The sequence below is a fragment of the Cebus imitator genome, unplaced genomic scaffold (assembly GCF_001604975.1).
Source record: "Cebus imitator isolate Cc_AM_T3 unplaced genomic scaffold, Cebus_imitator-1.0 Scaffold61, whole genome shotgun sequence".
Classification (NCBI taxonomy): Eukaryota; Metazoa; Chordata; class Mammalia; order Primates; family Cebidae; genus Cebus; species Cebus imitator.
This window is the reverse complement of record NW_016107376.1, coordinates 8442484-8463168: the sequence shown is the minus strand read 5'-3', so window position 1 is coordinate 8463168 and position 20685 is coordinate 8442484. Positions and strand designations below refer to the sequence as shown.

The following is a 20685-nucleotide window of genomic DNA, read 5'->3' as shown; positions in this document are numbered from 1 at the left end:
AGCTACATCAAAGGCTGAGGTAGGAATTGAGCCTGGGGAGTTGAGACTGCAGTGAGTCATGATTGCACAACTATACTCCAGCCTGGACAACAGTGTGAGGCCCTGTTTCAAATAAATAAACAAAAAGACAGGTTGAGGGCATTCTCACTGCTTTTAAATTATCTGCTGTTTCTGAGTTGGGATGGAAGTCAGGTACATACTGTGAAAACATCACTATGATGTCCTATTGAACGTCAGCAGAATTTGAAGGTCTTCTTCCTTGCTTTTTGGATGATGGAAATTCCTTTTTCTTTCTCCTGCTCCTTAAATGGCATGTGATTTTCTGGGCCTGGTGGTAACTGTGTGGGCTCCCCTTCCCTTTCCATCCTACATACTTAAAAAATTGCACCAAAGCTCAACAGTGAAAGAATGCTTTGTTTACATGAATATTGCATAAGATTTTATTTTAATTTTTTTAACACTCCATCATATTCTCTTTCTGTGATATATGTCAGTCCTTGGAGTATTTGCTTGTTTGTTTTTGTTTTTGCAAACAGTGATCTGATGAGTGCCAAGATATCTCTTTATTTCCATTGGATCATTGGACTTTGAAATCACTGTATATAAAAACTGCTTCTCCATCCAGATTTCTCTGGTCTACACCAAAGTGTTTATTTTTCTTTTACATGAGTTGGTTCATATATAAAGTTCTCAAACTACCATTTAGAGGGCGTATATGTTTCCTCCATTTCTGCTTCTCTCTCTTATGATTTAATATAGGAAAGACCTGAAAGGAAATAGGAATAGGTTTGAGTTCAAGTTCTTCCACTTCCTGGCTGTCTGACCTGGGGCGTGTCTCCTGCCTTCCTGAGAGGCAGCTTCCTCATCTGTACATCTGCCTCTCAGTTGGGAAGCTCATGGGCAAAATGTGCATGTGCCATTTAAAGTTACGTACTACACAAATACAAATGAAATACGATATTCAACATATTCATATTTTGTTTCCAAGACTGCTGTAGCTCACAAGGAATAAGAGTTTGGTCTCGTTTTGGTCTGGATTTCATACGACCAATTCACCTGCATCTCCTACCTCTTCACCCACCTCTCCCGGGTGATAGATAAGCACTTCTTTATTTCCTGTATTAACTTTTTAAGTTCTACGCTTCGTTCACCCAGGGATCTATGCTTTTTTCTGAAATATTGGTTAGAAGTGGATCTGGGAAAATAGTCCAGGCCCTTAGAGTCAGACAAGACTGCATCTTAAGCATTCCTTATGAATGAGAGTCTCCCCTGTGCTCAGAGGTAACCCAGAGCAGGGGTGTCTTCAAACTTACTCAGTAACCATCTGCCTGTGTGGTTTGGCCCAACTATATTACTCAGCTCTTTATGTGACTAGTGAGTGCAGGGTCAAAGTATCTAAGGAGCCCTTAAAAGTTACTTATTGGCTTCTTTCTTATTCTCCGGCATTGCCAATAAACACAAAAATCAAACTGATTTGTCCAGTTAGGGGAAAAAAGAGCATTCCCATACGATTGTGTTGAATTTACCATGTACTAATTCTTCAGCCTTCTGAGACCTTCCTAAACCCTGTGGACTCTACATACTGTAAAATATTAGCATGTACCCATATGACACCATAAATATATGTCTGCTGTCAGCATTTTAAAAATTACTTCTATAATTTTGTTTTGAAAGTCTCAGTAGATGTCATTCATTATTGTAAAGTGAGATACTATAAACTAAAATTGTTTTCAAATATAAAAAACAATTTAACAATTGACATTGATACAGTGTTTCCCTTTATATCTGTTTTAACTTTTTAAAAATTTATTTTGAAATTGTTTTGGAAATCCTGTAATTAACAAATTTATTTTTAAGTTGTCTATGGTTGTATAGCCCATATATATGTGTGTGTGTGTGTGTGTGTGTGTGTGTGTGTGTGTGTATCAGAGGCCACAGACATTATCCCTGTGCTATGCAATGGACAGCACAGACCTGTCTAGAGCAGAATTTTATTTCTAAGAACAGTTATTTTTTCTTTCTCTCTGTAATGCTATAGTAAATAGTACAGCATTTTCGCAGAGGTTATACAAACTTCTCCAAAGTTATTTTAGTTTTCATGTTGAAATGATTTTTTAATTAAAAAAAAATACTTTCATAGTGAAATTGATCAGTCTGTGCCAGTCATCTTCTCTGTATTTCTGATAATTTCTTCTATGGAATCATTTATAACAGGTATCTTTTGTTGTTATGGTCTAGCACCTTGACAGTCTATATCTGATGGTACTGGGACACTTTTTAGTGGTGTTTCTGGCATCTTATGTCTTCTTGGAAGCAGGCAGTTGGAGCAGAAACTTGGCTCTAGACTTTTTTGAACACCTTCAGGCATTGAAACACATCTTGTTGTTCCCATGTATCCTTCTTCTAGATTGGAGAGGGTTTGGAGGGAGACTTTCTTTTTTGTCTCACCCACGTCTCTATCTCCCATTCAGTTAGTAGACATAAGTTGTGATAAAGCAGGGACAGGCCTTTGTCTAGTATGAAAACAATGAAAAGGGCCTGCTTAGATACCCTATCCAACTTTCTGTCTGTCTTTCTGAAGCTGTTTTTAGGAGAAGTGCCACTTCCAATGTTTGATTTGATCCTTTGCTCCAATTCTTAAGGTGATGCTGCAGTGTAAAGACCCTTGGGCAGCCTTATCTTCCTAAAGACTTTAGGACTAGGTTTTCTTGAGACAAAGTATGTAAGGAGATGCCTCATTGTTATGTCCTTTTCTTAGATTTTCAGTTTTCTTTGGACAAACTTCAACCCAGGAAATTTCAGTACATTGGAGCCTTCCTGAAATAATTTTCAAAGTGTAACAATTATGCCATATATTTTTAGAATGGTATAGGCTGAAATATACTAATGATAGCATTTACTATGCAAACTAACTGATAGAAAGCATAAGAAATTTTTACTAGAAGTACATTAGCAACATCTATACATGACTAATAAAATCCATTAATTGTCTATGAAAACCAGTACCCTAATTTCTGCCCTGTTCATTTCTAATGATAGCTTTAGGGCCCATGTGGCCTGTGATCCTGTTAGCAGCAGGGATGCTTGACTGGAGCCTTGATGCTGATACTTACCAAAAGAATTCTTTATCTCAAAAATGGTTTCTTTGCTCAAGATAGAGTTTTCGGGAGCAAACTTTTCTACTACTGTTTTTAATATACTGCCCTTAATGTATATTTAAAACCATCTGTGTATTTTAGAGCCCAAACTAATAATTACAAGGATTCCTCACTCGGCATATATTTGGTTCCTGAATTTTGGGTGACAAGTAGTTGGTTTGGATAGTGAGGGTTCAGACACTGAAGGATGCTTGTGTATGATTTATCTATTAATGATTTACTCTGAAAATAAGAAAATGGATAATATCTGACCAATTCCAGTGGTCTAAAAACATTAACCTTCTTTCAAAGAATTTGGCATTTGAAAAAGTGATCTATTGCATGCCTTGATCTGTTATCTATTGCTGTCTTTGTGGGACGTTTTCTTCTTTGTGGTCTTATCTCAAAGCTGGCTTTGTTCTTTTGCTCAGTACAATAGCCAAATAACTATTGCTGATGTAATACTTTGCACACATGCACACACAAAGTATACATGTTCTGGTTTATATTCCTGGCTTTTTGCAGCAAATCTTATTTGGCATGTGGTAAGCTTCTGGGGCATGGGATTTCAAAACCGAAGTCAACTAGATGCCAATTGTATGTACCCTGCACAGCCATGGTGGGGGAATAGATGTTCAAATTACTCCTCAGTAGAGGCAAGAGGGCTGTTTTTCATTCTGTAGCTCATCTTATTGTATTAAAATATGTGAGATTAATATAAGTTTAAAAACAGACTTACTTTGTATATCTGATTGAGTCTGCCTCTAGAAAAATTCAAAATTGGATAGGGAGGATGAGGGAAAATAGCTCTTTCAAATTTTTATGTCAAATCAGGCAGTAAAATGAATAAAGATTTTTAGCTGCCACATAAAAAATATGCAAATAGACATGAATATTGAACACATGCATGGGGGCTCTTAAAATGCTCAGACAGTGAGTCAGCAGAAGAGAATTAAGGCCATCCGTGTGGGGAGAAGGGGTGCATTGTCCTGGTGGCTTTGGGAAGCACAACAGTCAAACTGGTCCTGAAGAAATCAAGGAAAGGACACGGTAGATCTGGAAGACAAGTCACAGAATTTTTAAAGTCGTCTAAGATCTTAAGCTGTATCTTATAGTACGCATCTTGTTTATCTAAATTCCTCTTTAAAATTGTCCTCCACGACAGTCTGCTGTAAATAGGTACTAAGGGTAATGATTACCTGTTTAAAAAGAGCATTCACTAGTTCTGTGAGCATTGCCCATGAAGCACTTGGGATCTGTTACCTGCTTTGGGCTGAAAGAGACTCTGGAAGAAAGGGAATGACAAGGAAATGAAATAGCCTGAGAGAAGCAGGGTTAGAGGGGAAGAGAATAAGAGGGGAAGCAAGAGTGAACACCACATGTGTAGAAACAGGAAGGAAGAAAGGGGAGAGTGAGACAGTGGAGTCCAAGCTGGGCATGAAAGAATGATGGGGGCCATTGTATTTGAGGAAGCAGGAAAGACAACTGGAAAGAAAGACCCTTAAGAGAGAAAAAGAAAGTGACACAGGAAGTCTATTTAAAACAGGCCACGCTCATTAATTAGGCAGCCTGGAACACCCAGTTGCCTATCAGTAGGACACGTGAAGAAACGGAGGGTGCATGTTCTCAGCTTCATCCTCTTATTTTTCCTCTCATGTCCCATGAGTCAACGCAAAGCAATTTTCTATGTTCCCCAAGCCATCTAAATGCATGCTACCATTCCCTTTGATTGTCTAGAGTGCAAACTGTCTCCCTCACTGACTCCATGACATTATGACCAATCAGTGATACAACATCACAATCAATGCAAGAAAAACTCTTAGCAGGTCACAAATTCCCTGCTAACTGGGTAATGGGTAATAAAAGAGTGATGGTGTGGGTGTCCTACATTTTTGTTGTTGTTGCTAGTGTTTGTTCTTTGCAAATTCTTGATGCAGAGCAGAAATAGGGAGTTTTGGCTTCTTAAAATCAGTTGATCAGAGGATTCAAATGGCTGTGCAGGTGACTACAGAAAATCCTTGCTACAATGTGAATCTACTTCTGTACATTGAGGCTGTCTTTTTTTTTGGCTTGTAGGTAGAAGAACGGTCAAGGCTCAACCGGCAAAGTTCCCCTGCCATGCCTCACAAGGTTGCCAACAGGATATCTGACCCCAATCTGCCCCCAAGGTCGGAGTCCTTCAGCATTAGTGGAGTTCAGCCTGCTCGGACACCCCCCATGCTCAGACCAGTCGATCCCCAGGTACACTCTGTCCTCCATTCCATCAGGCATACCAATAAGGTGCACAAGAAAACCTATTAAAAGCCTAGGGAATTGTGACATGGATTCAGGCATAGGACAATCAAATTATGACCCTTAATATAGAGTTCATATACTCACCAATATTGAAGAGTAGAAGAAAAGGTAAGAAAGAGAAAAGCATCACCCTTAAATGTGAGGCAACCGCAAACTCACTTCTATGTAAATTGGCCTCCCTGGGGACCCATAGGAGTTTCTGCAAGATAAGAATAAGCATCCTTTTAGTTACAATTATGAAAACTAGAATTCATAGAGAGCTTTGAGGTGTGTGTATGTGTATACTATATATATATATATATATATATATATATATATATAAGATTTCATTTTCTTGGGACTTTGGCATGAGCCTGAAACTGGAAAAATTAAATGGACTTGGTTAAGTAAAATTACATCTTCTAAGCCAATGGTTCTCAAAGTGTAATCACTGACCAGCAGCATCAAGCCTCCCCCAGGAACCTGACAGAAATGCAAATTCTTGGGCCCACTTCAGACTAACTGATCAGCAACTCTAGGGGTGGGGGAGGCCTGGCAGTCTGTGATTTAACAAGCCCTCTAAGTGACTCTAATGCACTTTGGAGTTTGAGAATGACTATTTACAGCTATATGGTAAAGAAAAAAGATTACTCCACTTTTAGGAAAGGAGGGGGTTTCCGGAAGCTCTGCAGGAATTTGAAGTTATAGATGCTAAAATGAAATATGAAGTGAAATAGAATATGGAATTCCATGAAAAATAATATAGTTTTTTCTGCCAAATGTCTTAAATTTCTTCCAAGCATCCACCTGTGTTAAGACTTCCATTAAATATTTTAAGGTCACCTTTGAAATATGTAATGCTGTTTGAACTGGAGTTAAAAGAGTAGTGATAAAATCAAGTATTCTTTGTGTTTTAAGTTTGCTTTTAATAAATGAAGTCCAAGATTTTTCAGCACCAGCCATCTTGGCATATCTTCCGCTTAGTTGTTTTACATTTGTATATAATTCTCTCATGGCTAACCCATGAAAAGATACATTTTTTACTGGAATTTCTATTTTAATATACAAATATCCTCTTTTAAAACCCCTGACTTTGACCTTGGTAGGTACTTTGGCCTTTAAAAGGGAAGAAGAGAGGGAACATTTACTTTATGAGAGCAACCAGAGAGTGAAAATATAAATATTCTGTGACAGTTAATTCACTTAAGCATTGTGCTTCAGTTTTGGGTTTGTGATGTGAGGTTTTTTTTGTTTGTTTGGCGCATATATATATAATTTTACTTATTTATTTTGAGTTGGAGGCTCACTCTGTCACCCAGGCTGGAGTGCAGTGGTGTGATCTTGGCTCACTGCAACCTCTGCCTCAACCTCTTGAGGAGATGGGATTACAGGCATGCACCACAACAACCGGCTAATTTTTTGTATTTTCATAGAGAAGGGTTTTCACCATGTTGCCCAGGCTGGTCTCAAACTCCTGAGCTCAGGCAGGCTGACCACCTTGGCCTCCCAAAGTGCTAGGATTACAGGCATGAGCCACTGCGCCTGGCCAATATTATTATTTAATATATCTAATGATATTTAAAATTAATATAAATCCAATGGGTTCTGTTCTGGTTGAAGCTTAACGTTCAGCTAAACTGGGCTTTGAGGATTTTCTCTGAACCGTCGTTAATAACATTCCAGGACTTAAATTTCAAACCAAACAGGATTTGGTTTGACAGGTGCTTGCACAAAATAGGTATTAAACAAATGTTTGTTGAATTAACAGTTTCATTTAGAAGGCACTCTAGATTTTTTACCAACCAGGATTTATGGGACACCTTCCCCGTGCTGGGCACAGGGCTAGCCCAGGGGATACAATGGCAAGCAAGACAGACATAGCTCCTGTCTCCAGGGAGCTCACCTTTGTGAAGTAATAGGGGACACACTTAGATAAGCACTATGAGGTGTGAGCAGCGCTGTGGCAAAGTGGTGCTCTGCACTCTAGATTTTAATGATTTGTCTTTGAGAGCCACAATTTCACCGAAAGACTGCCTGTCTTCCCTGCGTGAACAATATCATCACATGCCTAGTTGGCCCAATTGTGATACTTGACTCAAAAAGTTACATCCTGGTGTCAAGAGGTATGTGACAGCAGAGATGGTAAGAGCCAGCACAGCAGAAGGTAGACTATCATGGAGGTTAGGTGTGTGGCCTATGGGTGTAGAATGTGTGGGTTCCAGCCCATGCTCCAGCAGGTGTTAGCTGTGCAATCTAGGGTATTGCTTAACCTCTCTGCACCTTACATTGCTCGGGTGTAAAATGAGGGAAATGATTATGTCCACCTCAGGATGGACTCATTGAGTTCATAGCAAGTAAGATATTCTGAGCAGTTTTTGTTTTACAGAGCAACACTCTCCAAAGTGAAAGTTGGGGGTTTTAAAGGAGGAAGTTCATAATATTAGAAAATAAGTGCTTGTAAAATATATTGTATTGCTGGCCAATAAATATTCACTAAATACACAGTAGTTATTGTTATATGTCACTTATTCCACTGACTTAGCATTCCCAAGTAAATCATCTAACTTTGTGCCAGCCCCACATATCGTTCCAATGGAAAATTTTAAAGAGCTGTTAAAAACATGCTATATATAGTTGTGACAGACTCTCCGTAGTCCAATTTTTGTGCCCTTGAACTTTTTTTTCCTTCAGCTGATTGAGGTACTAGCTGATCTGCTTTCTCTTCTAATAGTGCTGTTTTTATGTTGTTTTGATGCTTAGATCCCACATCTGGTAGCTGTAAAATCCCAGGGACCTGCCTTGACCGCCTCCCAGTCAGTGCATGAGCAGCCCACGAAGGGCCTCTCCGGGTTCCAGGAGGCTCTGAACGTGACCTCTCACCGCGTGGAGATGCCACGCCAGAACTCAGACCCCACCTCTGAAAACCCTCCTCTCCCCACTCGCATTGAAAAGTTTGACCGAAGCTCTTGGTTACGACAGGAAGAAGACATTCCACCAAAGGTAGTATTTACTGGGGTGTTTCTTATTATCACCAGCATCACTGATGATGATTATTTTTACCACTATTCCAGACCTTTTGTAGTAGTGGAGAATGTGACAATGCCAAAGCACTTTCCCTTCTCATATTTATTTTGGCCCCTCTTCATTCCCCAGCTAAGATTTGGATTGCCATTTACCATGTCTGACCTTTATTTTCCCCCCAAAAAACTGAATTCAGGTAGGTTGAAGCATATATTCTATGTCCAAAATTAGAACTCTCAACCCTAAGTATTCCAGACTTATTTTGCTGTCCATATTAAGAAACAGAGTAATGGATATTTCATTGATGACTGCATCTACATCAAGACAATTGAAAACCTCCAGATAAAAAGTAGAGAATTCATGTATTCCTATTTTTAACAACACAAAGTGAAGCCAGATTTCAGGGATTCAGAAGATAGTATTGTTCTTAGGATATTTTATTTGCCCCCATTTTAAGGAAAGCTCTTTCTAGGTCAAGTCATAATTTAATTTCATCTTCAATGAACTACTGAGGAAAATCTTTGGGGTAAAGTGACCAGCCATTTCACTGGATAGAACTTCTCTGAGTCTGGGTTCTTTTGTTTTCCTATACCAAGTCATTACTCATTCCAAGAAATGTTCTGGAATGTGGCTGTGTGCATCTGGCTACAGACAACCTGGAAGTATTTCAAAATACTGGAGATATTTTTGGCATCAGATTCTTCCTGGTTCAGGAATCCCCCTTTTCCTAGGCTTAGCTTAGAGGCTGTGACAAGTGGAATGTTCCACAATTTCCAGAAAATGCCAGTGTTAATTCCAGAAGAAAAAGAAGCTTTTGCTCAATGATTTACGAATACATGTCCTTATCTTCCTCTCAAAAGGATATTACAAACTGAGTCCCATTATTTTGAAAATAGCCAATAATTTTTTGAGATTCTTTGAGGAAGCAGAAATGCCATCATAAAAAGGGGTACATAGGGAGCCAAAGTCAATATGGAAAATAAGGTGGGCAGAGGAGTAGACACAATCAATGGAAAAACTGAAAATTGAAGTTATTGGTCCACTCTCTGAAAATATGCGGGCATACATGCATAAAGCTAGGAGAATATTTTAGATGAATTCAAACACTTAGGTTTTAAGAATTTGTTAGGCTGTTTTTTCTCTACAACTATTTACATTTATGGTAAGGAAAAGAAAAAATATTAATAGTAATATTTAATTTGAACACGTGGTAGCACTGATTTGGTGATTCTACTTTACTGACTCATCTTTACGTTAAAATGAATAATAAAATTAAATTTTCAAAACAAAGGATGACACTTTACACTGAAAGCAGTTTCTATGCTAGGATTCATAATATGATTCTTTTAAATAATGGACTCCTTTAGTGCACTTAAAATATTTAATTTCATTTTTTAAATGTCTATTTTATAAATTGGGATATACTTGAATTCTACCTTAGGTCCCTGCCAAATAAGATAATACATTTTCTTCCCAGGTCTTTTTGGTACTTACACAGCCTTTTTGAAGATCCTTCCAGTATTTTCAGTATTAATTCTGCTTTGTATTATGTTGTATTAAGTTCGCTAATTAACCAAAACACAGTGCTTTTGGTGTTTGGTTTTAGCACATAATTGCAAATCAATTAGAAAGTAGAAACATTCAGGATTTATTGTAGTAGGTTCTCTGAGCTCATCAACAAGTGACTTATGTCCCAAGCTCTGTCCTGATATTCTAGTTTCTCACCAGATTTCATAATTTCCTTATCTGTTTATTAGTTGTGATGTGAGCTAAAAGTGGAACTTGGCTTTATCTGGGTGGCTGTCAGCTGATGCAACTTCCAATGAGTTAACGGTGCTCTAAAGAGATTCCTGGTATTCACCAATTTTGTCCAGCCAAGAGAAGAGAGGTCAATTATTTTTAGCCCAGTGTATCAAAATTATTAGCTTTACCTATCATTAAATTTGTCTTTAAGATTGAGCATGATCCTCTTTAATGGTTGCTGAATTTGCTCATTGTTTTTTGCCAGTAGACCTTTGTTTGATTTCATTTAGGGAGTTTAATATTTCTTTGAGGAATGAATGAAAGATAGTTCTTTACTGTTTCAGTTAGTTTCTGTGGCTTCTGGAAAATCATCGGAAAGGAGGATTTTCTGATGATAGGAAGCTACTTTATGGAAAATATTTCTGAATTCTGGTTTCTTCCAGGTGCCTCAAAGAACAACTTCTATATCCCCAGCATTAGCCAGAAAGAATTCTCCTGGGAATGGTAGTGCTCTGGGACCCAGATTAGGATCTCAACCCATCAGAGCAAGGTAAGGAAGGTGGTTAAGGTAAAAGAAAAAGCGCCTACCCACCTTTATCATTAGTGCTTTCCTAGAAATGCCTGTGTTCTTTTTTCACTTCAGAGGCATATTGACTTTCCACCTTCACTGTAAACTTTGATGGTCCAGAACACACGCCTTTGATTTCTTCAGTAGCTTTTCAGAAAAATCAGTATTCAGTGGGGACTCATGAATTAATTAATTAATTAATAATTAATGGGGCAACCCAGAAACCAATCAGATGTACCTTAGCTGACAGTTTTTAACATCTGAGAGTAAAATTACAAATATAAATCTGGTTGCAATACCCTAAACCAATACTTCAGAAACTACTTTATAGAGTCAGCAGAGCAGAATGACCTGTTATGGCCTGGTTCGAGTGATTTTCAGCATCAGGTCAAGAAACATGCCCTGGGAACCACTGAGACATTACAAAGCAATTACCAAGGAAATAGTGACCAACTTCAGAGCTTCTCCAGCTTGGCAGTTATAGAAGGACTAGCTCTTATGAGGAAGTGGCCTCTTTGGCATTACGAAGGTCACTGAAATACGGTTATGCTTCTACTCTTGCTCCATGACCTCCTTCCAGAATTTCCTATCAATAGTACACATTCCTACAGTCAGGAAGCTGCATCCACTTCCACTGGTTGGTGTAGAGGTCTCAAGAAGCTGGAAAGTAAACAATATCTTTACAGTGTCTGAGCAGATTTTCTATGGTAACAGATGCTGTTTGCTGTTATAGTTCATCAAGCTTCCCTCAGATTTTTCATGATGAATACATCACTTTTTAGGATCAACTGAAATAGCAAATGGCCTCTGCGAAGGCTATAAAAAGGATGTGCTTTGGCAAGCTGTTTTATTCTTCATTGTGTTCACAATAAAAGGACCCTCCTTTGCTAGTAAGGGAGAATGACTGAAAATGAAGCTTATGATTACGTGCACATATCTTTAAAATATGGAATGCTTTAAATCATAGAGCTTTAATTTTCCTCTTCACATGAAAAGCCTTAGGGAAGGGGTCAGTCCAGCAATAACTTGGAACTATACTAAGAACATGAATCCCTTTAGGGCAAAGATGCTGGCCCATTCTGCTTGGAATTACCAATTGCAAGAGGCTCTGAATGAGCCATTTTTTTTTTGAGTGACTTGTCAGGTTCACACTGAGCTGGTGTTGCTAAGCAGCTAAGCAGCACTGAGGAAGACTAGGACCACTGCGACTGGGCAGCCAGAGGAACGCTCCTGCTGGATTGCCAGCCTGAACTTTATCAGTACCCCTGTTCAAGCAGCAATCAATCCCTAATTATTAGTGCTGCTGCTGCTTTTGAACCCTGCCCTTGGAGTTCTGTTCATTGGATCAGTTGCTTGGAATTTTAGTTTCTTTAGATCAAGCATTATTTCAACTTTAAGTATGTTTTCCTTCTGTCAACCAAAATGAGAGAGAACTATCATTATATAGTGAAATAAAAAGCCGCTTGCATTCCCTCTGAAGTGCTATTTTAATGACATTAAGGCCCAAGATAATTGGTATTTGATCATCAGTGGCTTACAAAATAATGAGCTTTTTCTCTTGGAACCACTTGGATATTATACTTTATCCGAAGAATGCTGACTCTGTCAGAGACGGCTAACATTTTTCTACTTACAGAGGAAGAGAGGAAGTGAGCTCAGAGGTCATAGTTACTTACCTACAATGAAAGTCAGAGATTAGGGTGGGGGGTGAAGAAGCCTCTTCTCTGCACATACGATGGTCCTAGAGAACACCCCTTTTTATGCTATCATGTATCTCCTTGTGACCACCATTTCAGATGTAAATCAGATTTCTGGCTCTAGATTGCATTGCGTTTTTAAAAGCTTCAGGATTTGGTTTATTTACTGTGATAGCAATAGCTTTAGTTCACCTTTGTTGCACGGTATAATCACCACAAGTTTAGTGACCTGAAAGAGTAACAGTTTAATATTTCTCACGATGCTGTGGGTTGGCTAAGGAGTTGCGCTGCTCTCGCTGGGGCTCACTCGTGCAGTTGCACTGAGTGGTTGGGTCGGCTGTACCTCTTGTTCCATGTGGTCTTTCATTATGGGCTTCTTTACCCTTTGATGATCTCAGAAGAGCATTTAAAGAGGGAAAGCTCCAATGCACAAGGACTTTTGAAACCTTTTGCTTACATCATCTTTGCTGATATTTCATTGGCCATCACAAGTCACTTGGCTAAGCCCTGAGTCAATATGGAAAGGAACACCACAGGGACATGGACACGAAGAGATGTGATTTTGCCATTACAGTGACACAGACCCCTTCTCTATGTTGGTCCTAATGAAGTCCTCATAGTTCTTTTTGTGCCATTTGTCAGACGACCACCCATCCATAAGGCCATTTCAAAAGGTGTTGCTTTTAAATCCTCTGCCCTTTTCAGTGCTTCTAAGCTTTCCTGTACTTGGTCGATGTTCTGTTTCCTACCAGTCTTTTCTTTGAAGTGACTCCTAAGGCTGACTAGAAAATTAGCAAAGTAAAAATGGATTCCTGTAAAAATTACACAGCTAATAAGGGACAGATTCAGGATGTTTTGTTCTTATCATTCTTTAATTCATTTGTTAAATTCAGCAAATATATACTGAAGCTGCATGTGGCCCTGGGACCCAGTGACTCAAACCAAGACTGCCTGACTCCAGGGCCCAGGGGTCATAATATCCCTGCTGCTCTTTGGGACTACGGATACTAATAGGGGCAAAATTATATTTCTTGCCTCACTCTCTTATTTTGCTTTGAAGTAAATATGTGAATTAACTAAAAGAGGCAGAACCTCTCTCTTCTCCTTCTGTGGCAAACTTAGGGACCACAAGTTTAACATAATAGTGTTTCAACCCAGAAGGAACCTGGACCCTCAAGTCACCCCTTAGAGAACCATCAAGGAGAGCACTTCTACCAGTGTATATTGTGATGTGAGTGAGGAATAAATAAACTATTGTACTAAATCAATTTTTAAATAAAAAAACAAGGCTGAGCCTAATGGTTAAGAAGCTCAGTTTTTGCTTCCTGTATTTAGTAGTAATGAACTCCAGTTATTAGGTGCAAGATGTTTTACAGTGACTGCAGAATGTGCGATATTTTTTGATAGTTTGGGAAACAATGTTTAAATCAGTAAACTACTTACTCCCCTGAATAGAAAACTTTTGAGTTAAAATGGTCATTATGTAAGCATGTACCTATACCTTGAGAACAAAAGTAAAGCTTTTACTATTTTGAATATCCTTCCTCCTCCCCCAAAAAAACCCTTATTATGTCACTCTTGCACTGTCTGTATGCACCACACCAAATCAAAGAGCCCTATAGAAAATATATTTTTAATTATATACATTATTAAGCAGATACAGCTGTGCAGCCATCGGTTGGTCAAAAAGTGTTATTGGGCAATGCCTGCAGTTCCCTGCCTTCTGCCTGATTAGGGCAACTTATTACTTATTTCTTTATTTAGTGAACATCTTTGGAGCGCACACACACATATGTCTCATATGTATATGTCTCACTTATTCATATATATATATATACACCAATTTAAACAGTGTAACAATTCTGTGAGGTGCTGACTATAATCACCCTCATTTTACAGAAGGAGAAATTGAAACTAACATGTGTCCAAGGTGAACAAAAGTAGTAAGTGGTAGAGCCAAGAAAGTCCACATTCTTAAGCACCATTCTGAGCTAATTTGTTTAGCATGGGTGCAGCTTGCTTTGCTGCCTCATTTTCCCACGGCAAAAGAGCCCTTGATTTGTCGACTGACACAGCACCATTTTGTCCCCACTACTCTCACCATGTGCTTTAGTGAGTCTGTTAACAGCTCCTCTTGATCTGTTTTTTATGCTTATGTTGTGGCATTCACTACCTTTTCAAAGCTGTTGTCCCATGAGACCCATTTATATAGCAAACACTTCCCTTCTGGAGCTAGACCTAGTATCATCAGATGCTTTTGATAATTCCCTTCCTAGATGGCTAAAGTCTGGGAAATAACACAGTCACCCTGACCCCATGCAACTGTTCCCTGCCTTTCCTTCTCATGCGTATATAGCTGGGAATTGCTCAGACTGCAGTATCAAAGGTAATTCTCACCTGTTATATAAATTCCCAAATGCCTCATGCTGTGAGGGTGATCAGTTGAATTCAAATCAAGATTTGATTTGATTTGATCATTTAAAAATACTATTTGTAGGCCAGGCATGGTAGCTCACGCCTGTAATCCCAGCACTTTGAGAGCTTGAGGTGGGCAGATCACCTGGTCAAGAGATGGAAACCATCCTGGCCAACATGGTGAAACCCTTTCTCTACTAAAACTACAAAAATTATCTGGGCATGGTGGCGTGTGCCTGTGATGCAGCTACCTAAGAGGCTGAGGCAGAAGAATGGCTTGAACCCGGGAGGCAGAGGTTGCAGTGAGCCAAGATCACACCACTGCACTCCAGCCTGGAAACAGAGTGAGACGCCGTCTCAAAAAAACAAAAACAAAAACAAAAACAAAAACTATTTTTAAATGTTCCAGGTACTTTCATCCTTATCATTGATGCATGTATTCTTTTTAAAGTAAATTATAACTTGATCAAACAATTACATTCAGAATATGAAAAGATTCTAATTAACTCAGAAATACCCAGTCAGACCCAATGACTAAATGATTAATTTCAAAAAATAATTCCCTGTCCCATCTCAAACCTATTTTCTTATGGCTCATTTCTTCTCATTGGCTGTGTCATCAAAGAACAAAGTAAAGTGAAATTTGGCTGTCAGCCAGTTAATTAAAGACTTGGCCCAAGCATTTGGGCCACAAAATTACTTTGTAATCCCAATTTTCTGTTTTGACTTTTTATGATTCAAATGAATGGAGTAATTGCCACATTTTCACTTTACTGGGTGTTTTATAGACCAAACAGCATTATCTGCAGGATAGCAAATGTCTGAACTAAAAATTAGCATTTAAAGAAATGAATTTGGATGTTTTCAGGTTTTTACACTTTCAGATCTGAATAGGCTCAGTTAAGATGTGAACAAGGGATATCTATTATTTCATGGGATTCTTCTGAAATTGATTCTCTTAAGCGCATTTATCTCAGACCCCACCGCCCCAAGGCCAGATGATTTAATACATAATAAAGGAGAGAAAAATGTGAACAGCATGACATTTTCTCAAAGCACTCATGTTTTACCAAAAGATAAGGTAGAAAAGGCATTGTAAAGTTTTCTCTATTTCTGTATGGTAACATAGAGACTAATACTTCTTTCAGGCTCCAGCAGCAAAAATAGCAATCTATTAAGATCAGCATCCACACTGGTTAGCTCTGGTGAGGAGAACTTGTACTAATGAGGTCCTGGTCAGGGATTTAATGCCTGTGGGATCCAATTAGCTTCACACAGGAAGAGACTCTGAGCCCAGTCAGGACGTACGCTCATCCCAGCTGCTTCTGCGAATGCCCATGTTCCTTTTTACACAGGGCAGCCCTGCCCCGGCCTCATCATCTGACTTGGCAGCAGCCTCCTAACTGGTCTGCCTGCCTCTCTCCTTGTCAGTCATTGATGTGTACCACAGGAGGTACCCACTGTCCTCTAGGCTCTAAAGGCCATTGTTACACAACTCACCCTTTTCTTCTGATCACTCTGCTCTCCCAGGTTTCCACACACAGACTTGGTACTCGATTTAGCTGGTGTCGTCTCTGCACCCACATGCATCAGGAACAACAACCCAGCCCTGAGTCTGCTCCAGCTGTTCCCTGCTCTAACGCCCAGTCAAGTTCTTTCTCCTTCATAACACTGCCATCAATCATTCCAGTCTGCACTAATTGTTCCCCAAACTCCAATGATATTTAGTCTCTTTCACACACAACATACAGTTTTGCCATGCTCCCTATTGTCTCCACGGCATAAATCCCATCTCCATGATTATGTTGTAACTTGACTGTATGCCCTGCAGCCTGTGCTTCTCCTCCATCCCTCATGTTGGCCCAGTAAGTCTCACGAAGTTGGTGCTTAACACAAAAGTTTTGGCTAAATAATCAAAGGAGTGCTACATTAGAACAAGTGGCTCTATCCTGCTACCACACCAGAGCCACCATGGAAGAAAACTCAGAGCATCTATCACCAGCTACCCTCTTCTCAAGAGATTTTTTTTTTAATACAAAGAATATTACATTACTGTTTAACAAAATGAAAGCAACTCCAACAAACCTTAAAATGCTCATCATTCTTAAATCTGCAATACAGTTGGTGAGCAGTACATTTTTTAGCGCAAATATTTTTGGAATTATTTGATTACGCATAATAATTTCTGACCACTATTGTTTAATAAAAGAGGGAGGTGTGGAATAATTCGCTGTTGGGGAATTAAAAGAAATGAGATTGTTTCTTTATTCTAAAAAATGAAAAATTTCAAATGTAGATTATTTCAGAAGTATTACACATTTATCACTGTAGACATTTTCTAAATGAAGAGTATTTCCAGTATGGATCCAAATCTATTTTAGTCAATTTGATGCAAACAATTGTCATAAAAATAGTTACTTCACAAGTTTCATCCATGTCCCTCATGCAAAAGACATGAGCTCATCGTTTTTTTTGTAGCTGCATAGTATTCCATGATGTATATGTGGCACAGAGCTAGTACTTTTAATGTGATGAACAAGAGTTCATCCTGTCCACATCCAGTATCTGGTCAGAAACCCTACAAAGGAAGGTATGACTGTCATCTTCCGTTGATCCCTTCCTCTCAAGATCTTATAAGTGCTCTCTTTACTTCTTTGCACTGGGGACTGGACTATGCCCATGGCTATCAATGGCAATATCTTTTTCCCCCTAGCTTTACTGAGGTATAATTGACAAATAAAAGGTATATATATTTACAGTGTACATATTTTGATATATTTATAAAGTGTGAAATGATTACTAAAATCAAGTTAATATATCCATCACCTCAAATAGTTATCACTTTTTTGTGATGACAACATTTAAGATCTCTCTTAGCAATTTTCAAGTATACCTTATTATCTGTAGTCACCATGGTGTGCAGATCTCCAAAAGTTATTCATGCTGTCCAACTGAAACTGTAATATTTGACCAACATGTTCCCATTCTCTTTCCTTCCTAGAGCCCCTGGCAACTATCATTCTATTCTCTGTTTCTATGAATTCCATGTTTGTAGATTCCACATATAAGTGAGATCATGTAGTATTTTTGTCTTTTTGAGAGAGAGAGAGAGATCATATTTTCTTGATCCATTCATTGGTGGACACTTAGGTTGATTCCGTATCTTAGCTACTGTGAATAGTGCTGCACTGAGCATGGGGGTGCAGCTACCTGAATATAGTGATTTTTTTTTTCATATTGACTACATTTCCTTTAGATACATACCCAGAAGTAGAATCTCTGGATCCTATGATAATTTTATTTTTAGTTTTTTGAGGAAGCTTCATACTGTTTTTCCATACTGACTGTACTATTTTACATTCTCACCAACAGGGTACAGGGTTCCCTTTTCTCTGCATCCTCACCAACACTCATTATCTTTGTCTTTTGAGAATAGCCATTCTGATAGGTGTGAGGTGCTATCTCATTGTGGTTTGGTGGGGTTTTTAAATTTTTTTTTATGTTTTTATTTTTTGAGACATGGTCTCACTCTGTTGCTCAGGCTGGAGTGTAGTAATGAGATCATGGCTCATTGCAGCCTTGACCTCCTGGGCTCAAGTGACCCTCCCACCTCTGCCTCTTATGTAAGTGGGATGACAGGCACATGCCACTATACCCAGTTAATTTTTTGTAGAGATGGGATCTCACTATGTTGCCCAGGCTGGTCTGGAACTCCTGGCCTCAAGTAATCCTCCTACCTCAGTCTTCCAAAGTGCTGGAGTTATAGGTGACAGCCACTGTGCCTGGTTCATGGTGGTTTTAATTTGCATTTCCCTGATGATAGTGATGTTGAGCATTTTTTTTCATATTCCTAGTGGCTATTTGCATGTCTCCTTTTAAGAAATGTCTATTCAGGTCCTTTCTCCATTTTGAATTGGGTTGTTTTCTTGCTGTTGAGCTGTTTGAGTTCCTTATAAATTTTAGGTATTAACCTTTTTCAAATATGTGATCTGCAAAACTGGCAAGGTCTGGAGAATGTAACCAATGTGCTCTGCCACTTACACAGCAACCCTGATCTCCGGAGAACTGAGCCCATCTTGGAGAGCCCCTTGCAGAGGACCAGCAGTGGCAGTTCCTCCAGCTCCAGCACCCCCAGCTCCCAGCCCAGCTCCCAAGGAGGCTCCCAGCCTGGATCACAAGCAGGATCCAGTGAACGCACCAGAGTTCGAGGTAAAGCTTTCTCTTACCTTTACCTGGCAACACTGCCTGGGAGGAAAGCTGTGGACAGGGAACAAGGTTAGTTACTTCCTGACTCTGGTCCAGGCATGGCCACCACTGTGTGATGCTGAAGAGCCCCTCAACTGCTCTCAACTCCAGTCTCCTCGGGGGAGTAAGCCACTGTCTCTAATTATGTGTGTGCCATCAGTATGGACAAAATCCTTTCTAATCTCAGACACCAGAGTTTTCCAGGGACATCACCAAATGTCAGTCTTATTTGAAAATGCAGTCACTTACCAGTCACCTGAATTTCTGTTTCCATTTGATTGCCAGTTTTCAGAGTTTCATTTACCTGCAAATGTCCTGTATCCATTGCACCAATTGTCCTGTTTAGTATTCTGAACATACAGTTCTCATAATGAAATTCAGTAAAGACTAATGTAGAATACACTTGAAGGAGGGAATAAAATCTTTGACTTAAAAAACATATTTGACTCCTCTGGTTATTCCTATTAGGTAAAAATTAGACTCTAAATATATAATTCAAATTATTATTATTATTTGAGACAGAGTTTTGTTCTGTTGCCAGGCTGGAGTACAGTGGCACAATCTCGGCTCACTGCAACCTCCGCCTCCCGGGTTCAAGCAGTTCTCCTGCCTCAGCCTCCCAAGTAGCTGGGACTATAGGCGCACACCACCATGCCCAGCTAATTTTTTTGTATTTTAGTAGAGACAGGGTTTCACTGTGTTGGCCAGGATGGTCCTGACCTCCTGACCTTGTGATCCACCCACCTCAGCCTCCCAGAGTGCTGGAATTACAGGCGTGAGTCACTGTGCCCGGCCTCAAATTATTTATCCTTGTTTAGTTTCCATTAATGGGGAAGCCTATGAAAAACATTATTATTGTTCAGGAGATGATGCATAATAATACATGTTTCTAGCCAGTTAAAATTCACTCTTCCAGAATTAACTTCTTCAGAAGGTAATTTTGCTTCCAAGTGATAAAGACCAGTACTTTGATTGCAATTCAAGAAATACTGACATACTTATAAGTTTGTCTGATGAAAACCTTCAGTTCTTTATTCTTTCTTAGACTCTATTACATGCCACCTCCTATTACCCTTATTTTATCTCCTAATAGCCTTTGAGGGTGTTACATAAGTAAAATCACTGTATTTCCATTTTGAAAAGCTTGATATCTAACATGTGATTGATGTTCACATTTTGAAAGTTGGTAATTAATTTGGAATGAATTACTATCTCTGAATTGGGATATGGACTGGCCAGTAGCTGCCTCTATATGCATTCTTCTGATATTGGTGGCACATCTCAGAGCTGTCTACTATATGTCTTTGTTGCCTTGATCCGAATATAAATTTCCTTAATTTAGAAAACCACCAGGGATGATGGCTTATGCCTGTAGTCCTAGGTACCCAGGAGGCTGAGGTGGAAGAATTGCTTAAGCTCAGGAGTTCATGGCTGCAGGGAGCTATGATGGCCCCACTGCACTTCAGCCTGGGTGACAGAGAGAGCCCGTCTCTAAAAATAACTAAATAAAAAGAAAAAAATTTATTTCATCTAGTTTGAAACCAATTTCTGATTTCATCTATTTGATCCATACAAAATCAAGAGG

General features: G+C 39.1%; 1 protein-coding gene across 4 annotated transcripts in view; it reads left to right on the top strand.

Annotated features, from left to right (window-relative positions):
• Window positions 1-20685, top strand: part of TNIK (TRAF2 and NCK interacting kinase) — a 412478-nt gene that overhangs the window by 343424 nt on the left and 48369 nt on the right. For all 4 annotated transcript variants that reach the window (XM_017529736.2, XM_017529735.2, XM_017529734.2 and 1 more), the window contains 4 exons: window positions 5214-5378; window positions 8172-8411; window positions 10619-10725; window positions 18901-19064. In XM_017529736.2, the coding sequence (XP_017385225.1) occupies window positions 5214-5378; window positions 8172-8411; window positions 10619-10725; window positions 18901-19064 (676 nt within the window). The remainder of the gene's footprint in view (window positions 1-5213; window positions 5379-8171; window positions 8412-10618; window positions 10726-18900; window positions 19065-20685) is intronic.